At 45.8% G+C, this 8,542-nt stretch overlaps 1 protein-coding gene across 1 annotated transcript in view; it reads left to right on the top strand.

The window, feature by feature from the left end:
- The window catches only part of LOC103272160 (SLIT-ROBO Rho GTPase-activating protein 3), a 214,048-nt gene that overhangs the window by 188,834 nt on the left and 16,672 nt on the right, over positions 1 to 8,542 (top strand). Inside the window, exon 10 of the mRNA XM_008069651.2 lies at positions 3,354 to 3,438. Within this exon, the coding sequence (XP_008067842.2) occupies positions 3,354 to 3,438 (85 nt within the window). The remainder of the gene's footprint in view (positions 1 to 3,353; positions 3,439 to 8,542) is intronic.

Below are 8,542 nucleotides of genomic sequence, written 5' to 3' on the forward strand. Positions count from 1 at the left end.
TAGGCTGATATTGATATGATTGTAGTCACTTAACCCATCACAAGTCTACCGAATCATAACACCCAACTCCATGTCATGACAGACCTTGACAAATCCCGCGTCCAAAATGACTGGTTGACACACACTGCATTTCCTCCCACAGTACTCTTTGACCTTGTCAAGAGAGAAAGCAAAGCTGGGCTTACTGAATCAGCCCATGCTGCTTCCTGGCACTCACCACTTCCACTGGGGGCCAAATGTTCACAAATAATTTATGGGTTACAGAGATGAATGAGGAGTGCATGTGAATATTCGTTCACTTCGGTGGTAGAAGCAAAGAGATCTGGGAAGTAGGATCAGAGAAGGGTGTCCAGCGTGTTTGAAGTTAGCTAGTAGGACCTGGCCTCTTGGCTGTTGAGAATCATCCCCCTTTGTATCTGAAGATCCCTCACCAGTTTTCAGACATGGACAGTGGAGCCTCTGTTGCTCCAGTGTCTATGAATAAGGACCAGAAGATGTTATATTTTACTCTTTTTGTTGAGTCGGCATCTCACTCTGTTGCCTAGGCTGGAGTGCAGTGGCATGGTCATAGCTCACCGTAGCCTTAATCGCCTGGGCTCAGGCAACCCTTCCACCTCAGCCTTCTGAGTAGCTGGACTACAGACTTAAACCACCGTGCCTGGTTAATTTTTGATTTTGTGTAGAGGTGAGGTCTTAGAATGTTTCCCCAGTTGGTCTTGAACTCCTGAATTCAAGCAGTCCTTCTGCTTTGGCCTCCCAAAGCACTGGGATTATGTGAGCCACCTTCCCCAGCCTATTTTATTCTTAATACTCAATTTGTCACCCTGATTGTCTCGTATACCTTCTTACAACTTGATGTGACATCACTTTAGGTCTTCTTAAGGACCCAGTATCCCTTTAAATGCAAACATCAATACAATTTGATGACATTCTTTCTTTTGTGGGCCATATGAGGGTAGAATCCACAGACCATAGAGCCCCAGGGTGTAACTTGGACTAATCCATCAAGGCCTGCGTTATGGTGTCTGAGCTTAGAACTTCAGCTACTGGGGCAGTGAGGTATGGTGGACAAAATACCTGCTTACTCCTCAGCTTGGTTTTTTTTTTGTCAAATTCTTGGACATATGATAAAATCAGAGGACATTGTTACTGAAAGCATCCAGAGAGGCTGCAGGTCAGTAGTTATTAAACTGAAGTATGCATTTGAGTCATCTAGGAAGCTTGGTGAGAATGTAGATTCTCAGACTACCACCCTTTCAAGATGGGCTCCTTGTATTTTGAACACTCCCGGGTTTCTGTGGTTCCTCCTCAGGTGTCAAATTAGGGGTCAGACTCAAGATATTCTAGAACAGGAATCTGTGTGTTGATGATCTCCCTGGCTGGTTACAAGGTCCCTGGTCCTCTGCCACGCACTTGGGGAAACACTGGATTGACTTCCCACTTACACTGGGCAGAACCTAGAGGCCCAGAAATGTTCTGTAATCTTCCCCAGCTCACACAGTGAGGGGCTGCAGCTCTGAGCATCTGTCTCCTCTGGGTAGAGTGGGCCTGATGCAACTGTCCCATTTGCCATCTAAGATTGTGGTGAAGCTTGTCTGAAACTTGTGCGCTACAGATACCAAGGAGAGTGGCCTTAATGGCCAAGAGGCCTGGTCCAGGAGCTAAAGACCATGGAAAAGGAGAGAAGCCACCACAAATTCCTGCCAGTCCAGTCATGACGGAAACCCACTGGGGTGGGCCAGCATGAGGTGACCCCAATCTTATTTGTGTCTATTGGCCTCCACCCCCATGGGCCTTTCCCCTACAACTGTTTTCAGTGGGAAGATGGCGACATCAGACACCCTCCTCTATGGGAGGATTGGGATTTCCCAAGCCTCCACAGCTCATTCCTCTCCACCTCTTTTTGAGTGTGCTGGCTGGGACAATAGAATGGATTTCTTTGTGAGAAACTAGTGGGCAGACTTGGGGCAGTACATCTACCTCCTTGACTATTCTCAGAGCTTTGCAGCTTCCATTCCCTCTGCTTGCAGAGCTACTTCTCACAGATCCGCACATAGCCCCTTCCTACCTCCTTCAGGCTTTGGCTCAAATGTCCACTTTGCGGTGAGGACTTCCCAGATTCCCAGTCCACTGTTCCTGCTTTACTTCTTCATTTTTATTTTTTAGAAACAGATACTCACTCTGTTTCCCAGGCTGGAATGCAGTAGCATCATCATACCTCCCTGTAGCCTCAAACTCCTGGACTCACATGATCCTCCTCTCTTGGCCTCCCAAAGTGTTGGGATTACAGGCCTGAGCCACTAAGCCCAGCTCTGCTTTATTTTTATCCATGGCATTCACCACCATCTGGCTAAGTTGTATTTGACTTACTACTGGGGTTCATTTTATTGTCTCTCTCCCCTCCCTGGTGCATACGCCCTGTGAAGGCAGGGATTCAGCTCAATTTTTCAGCACCTCTTCTGAGTCAGGTACAGCTTCAGGTACCTGATCCAGAAATGACCTAGGCGTGGATCCTCCATGACAGTAGTTCACAGTCCAGCAAAAACACACCCGGCAGGGCTCTGGGACTGATGGGGGGGCATGATGGGGAGAGCTGCTACCTGCATGGTGGCGTGACTGAGGACTAGCGAGCTCTGGGTATGTAGATGTGTTTCTGTCCTGAGTGGCTCTCTGTCCCTCAGTGATGCACTTGGCAAGACCCTAAATTAGGAGACAGGCTGAGGCTGGGCCTGGCCCACAGTTGACTTTGTATGGGACCTTGGGCAGATCCCTTTCCTGTGCCAGCCTCACTTGTCTCATCTCTACAAAGGGGAGAATCCTATCACCCAATGTAGTTTGGGTTATTTTAATGGGAACGCCTCTCAGGGGCCTGCACAGCACTTCCTCCTTCAGAGCAGGGCCAGCTGGAAGAAAGATTTGTTTGGAGACTCCTCTCTGACAGATCAGATGAAGCTCTCTGATCTCAGTTGTGTGGCCCCTGGGACAGTTCCCATTTGTGTCACCCCTAGCACAGAAGCACTTCAGGCTTTGACGACGGAAGAAGCCCTTTACCTGAGCTCCCTGCAGCCCTCATCTGACAGAAGCAGCTTTCACTGCACCCATTCTCCCAGGGCTTTCTTTGTCCTCCTAAACCCGACCCGAAAGGCTGGAGCCCTCCAAGGACGTGGCAGCAGGCATCTGAACAGAAAGGAGCCAAGGAGCAGTTGTAGGGGTCTCTGTTTTCCCCATACTGGGGTCCCTGAGGGTGATACAATCTCCCTTTGGCCTTCCTGTCCCAGGGGTCAGGTCCAGAGGCAGAGATCCCATTCCGTGGCCCTGCAGTCTGTAACTTCCTTGTGCCTTGTGTCTTACAGAAATTTAAAGAATACGTGAATGGCAGTAACCTCATCACCAAGCTGCAGGCCAAGCATGATTTACTCAAGCAGACCCTGGGCGAAGGTGAGTTGGGTGGCCAGAGGCCCACCAGGAGGGGCTGTGTTCCCCCATGGGTTTCATTGAACTCTTCTCGTGTTATTGAGCTGTTTGTTGAAGCTTGATGTACTGGAAGCTTGCCAAAATGAGGCCTGGTACTGACCCTCTTCCACCCCCCCCACTAGGACTGGGCAGGCCAGGGGAAATCGCCTTGGTACAGAGGCTAAGAGGGTTGAGTCCAGCTACAGTGAATAGAAGGCAACCACAAGGCTTAGTGTAGGTTGTCAAGGAGAGTTCAAGGCAAAGTGACAGAGAGGCCCCATTAAGTAGAGGATGGGAATCCAGGACCCCGGGGCCAGCATGGAGGTTTTTCAGCAGATGCTATTAGCCAAGAATACTACTGCAGTGCCTGGCCAGGGTTCTAGGTCCAGAAAAGGAAAATCCATTTATGTAAGGTAAAGTTTGACCCTTGAGGAACCTGGAGAGTCAGCTTGAAACACTCCAAGGCTTGAAAGGACAGTGGGAATAAAATCCCAGCTGTCCTTATGCACATGGGGCCTTGCATCCCTCGCTCGGTCTGCTTTCCCTGACCTCATCTGCCACATGCTTCCCTCTCTCACTCCCCATGCTGAGCAAATATCTTCCCCTCAAAACTCACCAAGCTTACTCCTGCCCCAAACCCTTTGTAGCTACGTACATAACCACCACCTGAATGAGGGTATAGAGCATTTCAGTCACCCTCAAAATTTCCCTTTGTGTCTCTTTGCAGTCAACCTCCCCATTCTCTTCCCCCAAGCAACCACTGATCTGAATTCCGATATCACAGATTAGTTTGGGGTGTTCTGGCTGGTAAGAGCTGGAGAACTTTTGGGGCTACTGGAAATAAATGTCCTATATCCTGATTTGGGTGGTGATTATACATTGAGCTAGACATTTGTCAAAACTCAATAATTGGGGGTAGGGGTGGAGAAGGGTTAGTTGCCATGAGCTTTTTCTTTATCCTCCTTCCTTAAATTCTGCCAATCCTGGCATTTCTGTCATGGACCAGGGCATGAAGGGAGGAGTGTGGGTAGCAAAACAGCAAGCTTAGAGGAGATGCAAAGAGAAAGAAAGTCCAAGAGAGGATGTCAGGGTGTGTGTGTGATGGGGGCAACTTCCAACGCTAGCATTCAGGAGGATTGGTTTTTATGGGCACAGGGCTGGGGACTGTTTCTCATGAGCCGTGTAACAAAAAGCAGGCCCTGTGAGTTGGTGGCTACTTGCATTTTTGAAAGTAGATGCTCTGAATTATGAAACTAGATGTTCTTTTAAAAAATAAGATTCCAGATGAGTCCTCTGGGAGGAGAAAGCGATTCTCTTGGACTCCTCTGTGAGCACTGGCAGATGCAGACAGCAAAACTACCCTTGCCTCAATGGTCTTGATGAAATAATAATAATGATACTTAGTTTGGGTTGACATAACTCCTGGTGCATTTGGTTTCCAAGTTTACTTAGCCTTCAACTACACCTTGCTCTAAGATTGATGTACCTATCCCTTTTCTGAGTTTCGATCTGATTAGCAACAAAAGTCTTCAGGAAAATAAGCTTCAGAAGGATGGGGGCAGCTAAGAAAGAACCGTCTAGAACAGCGGTCCCCAACTATTTTGGTATCAGGTTCTGGTGTCATGGAAGACAGTTTTTCCACAGACTGAAGGGGAGGGTGGGGGGAGATGAGGGGGACTCTTCAGGCATTAGATTCTCACAACGAATGCGCAACTAAATCCACTGCATGCACAGTTCACAATAGGGTTTGTACTCCTATGAGAATCTATTGCCCCCACTGATCTGACAGAAAATGGACCTCTGCTTACCTGCAGCTCACCTCCTGGTGTACAGCCCGGTTCCTAATAGGCCATGAATTGGTACTGGTTTGTGGCCTGGGGGTTAGGGACCCCTGGTCTAGAAGAATCTCTATATTCTTTTTTTCTAATAAGTTAGCAGTGGAAAAGCCCACTGTGTTTCCTTTCACAACTGGGATGAGTCTTGCTAGACTGGTCCATTCTAAGGAAGTTTTTTTTTAAATAAAGTTTTTATTTTAAATAGTTTTAGACTTATAGAAAATTTGGAGAAATAGTTCAGAGTTCCCATATACTCCACATCTAGTTTCTGGGATGATCAACATCTTACATTAGTATGACATGCTTGTCAACATGAATGAATATTGATGCATTGTTATTAACTAAAGTTAATAAATTACTAAATGACTGAAAAAATGAAAGCTGAACAAATTGAGACCAAATCTCCAGTCATTTTTGTATATTCATTACACAATAAAGATATATGTGGATTCTCAGGGCATTGGGTGAAAGGGGAGAATTTGCAACCTGGAGAATTTGCACTAACCTGGTTGATACATTGAAAATTTCCCATTGGGTAAAGGGGGAATGGAAAAACCCAGCAGGCTGTAGAAAACTCAGAATCTTAGCTAATTTATTCTTCTGATTATCAACACATGCTTCACCTCTTCCCGAGCATTTCAATTCTTTTGTTCAATAGAATGCACTTGTCAGAGTAGGCTAGGGTAGGATTACACCTTCTATAGCCTTTTCATGTCACTTGAGGGCTATTTTGAATTGGGAGGGATGATCTGGAAATTTTGAAAACATGAGAAATACGGGGACAACATCATATTTTGGCTAAAAAGATACAAGGATTTTTTTCTTTTTAATGAAATGAAGTATCATGTCTAGTGCCTCAGTTTCTTCAAAGTAAAGTTTTTCCACAGACTGAACCACAACCGTATCTGTGGTTTTACATCCTGTGGTTTCAGTTACCTGTGGTCAGCCATGGTCCAAAAGTGTTATTTGGAAATTTCCAGAAATAAACAACTCCTAAGTTTTAAGTTGTGTGCCATTCTGAGGAACGTGATGAAATCTCATGCTGTCTTGCTCTGTCCCTGCCTGGACACGAATCTTCCCTTTGTCTAGTATATCCAAGCTGTATGTGCTACCTGCCTATCAGTCACTTAGTAGCCATCTTTGCTATCAGTTCAAAAACACAGAATATAAATAGGATTTGGTACTATCCGCAGTTTCAGGCATACACTAGGGAGCTTGGAACATATTGGCCATGGATCGAAGGGCACCACTATAGTCTTTTGACAGCATGACTCAAAGAGACACAAGGTCTTTTGAGTCACATTTACTTGGAAGAGAAGCAAATTTTTGAACATGATTGATCCCAGACGCACAAGTCAAAAAGCTTCTAGGTGCTCAGCAGATTGGCGTTCCTTGTTACAAATGAGGTCACTAACACATTGTGGGAGCAAGATGAGCCCTTGGCTATTGCTATGTTGTTTTATTGGCCAGAGATTCTCCGTTTATCATCTTCTCTGAGTCCTAGATCGAGGACCTTTGTATTGCTCTGGGGTTTGAGTAGTCTGTACACCCCAGGGTTTATACCCAAGATGCAGGTAGTTTTTCAGTTTACTAAAGCCCCTCAAGGACGAGTGAATGGTACATTGCCTATAAAAGGGATGGGAAGTAACCTTTTCAGACCAAGGTTTAATAGGCCGTTATAGGGCAAAATGGCCACCAGGATCAGGCAGTCTGGCCGCCTAGAAAATGACCAGGCTACAAAGCATAATTAAAAAAAAAAAATTCCAACAGGTCTTTGAAGGTAAAGGACAGGGCATTTTTTATTTCTGACATTTGTTAGTAGTTGAGAGACCATATTTCTAAAGATGTTGGTAATGGGATTCTTGAGAGTTAGAAGGTGAATCTGCAGCTGATGGATAATGTATTAGATTCTGCACAAAAAGAAAGTCTTGCTTGGGTGTGTTCTGACATTTCACTCTACGACCTAAACCCTTAAATTCCTAGCTTCCCCCTCTTCCCTCCCTACCCCCATCTGTCTATCCATCTATCCAAAAGTAGGGGCATTGTGTCCTGCTAAGCATGATGCGTATACAAGAGAGAGAAGGTCCCTGCTCTCTTGAGGAAGAGAAACCTCAACTGATAAACAATCTACGAAGTAAAGAATTATAATGAAACCAGGTGCAATGGTGCACACCTGTAGTTAGGGCTACTGAGGAGGCTAAGGTGGGAGGATCACTTGAGTCCAAGTATTTGAGGCAGGTCTGAGCAACATAGCAAGACCCCATCTCTTAAAAACAAAAAAAGGAATTATAATTGCAACATGTACCATGAATAAAAAACCTGGGCTGAGATAGAGAACAATTGTATATGAGGAGAGGATGGGGGACCTGCTTTAGACAGGGTGATCAGAGAGGCCTCCTAGGGGAGGTAACATTTCAGCTGAGCCTGAAGATTGAGAAAGCACCAGCTATGTGAAAAACCAGGGAAAGTGCATCCAGGATGAGGGACAGCATTTGCAAAGGTGGGAAAGTATATGGCGAGTTAGAAGGGGAAATGAGCCCTCCTTGTCCCTACAAATTCCAGGCCATCAGCTGACCCCTTTCATGTGTTGTCATTGGCTCAAACGAGGTCTTGGGTCCACAGGAAAATTTCACCCAGACTGGTGTCTTGTAGGAATTTTTTCCAGACCCCAAACACACAACCAAATTAGGCAGTACAAATTTTCCTGTCTTACCTAAATTTTTTCCTTTTCTGTCTTCTATCCAATTCAACAAACAGAATTTCCTCTTATAACTCTTGTCTGGAATTAAGAGATTGTTTATTCACTTAATGTTCTATCTTCAGACTCCAGGTTACTCTCTTCCTCCCCCTATTTCCCTGCCTGGCCCTGTTCTTCCTTGTTTGCTGTAGAGAAAACAGATGCTTGGTTCTTTCTTCTAAAAGTCCTTTAATATTGATGCTGGACAAAGATTCTAGTGTTGAGAGCTGTGCTGTCCAGGATGGTGGCCACTAGCCCCATGTGGCTGTTGAACACTTGAAACGTGGCTCGTCTGAATTGTGATATGCAAAATGAACACCAGTTTTGAAGGGTTAATACATAGGAAAAGGGATATGAAATATCTTACGAATGTTTTCATTTTTTTTTTTTTGAGTTGAGTCTCACTCTGTCACCCAGACTGGAGTGGCCGCTCCTGGTCACCGCAGCCTCGACCTGCTGGGCTCCGGCGATCCTTCCGCCTCAGCCTTCCGAGTAGCTGGAACTACAGGCGCGCACT

The sequence above is a fragment of the Carlito syrichta genome, unplaced genomic scaffold (genome assembly GCF_000164805.1).
Source record: "Carlito syrichta isolate Samal-C Ts95f unplaced genomic scaffold, Tarsius_syrichta-2.0.1 Scaffold312152, whole genome shotgun sequence".
NCBI classification, from domain to species: domain Eukaryota; kingdom Metazoa; phylum Chordata; class Mammalia; order Primates; family Tarsiidae; genus Carlito; species Carlito syrichta.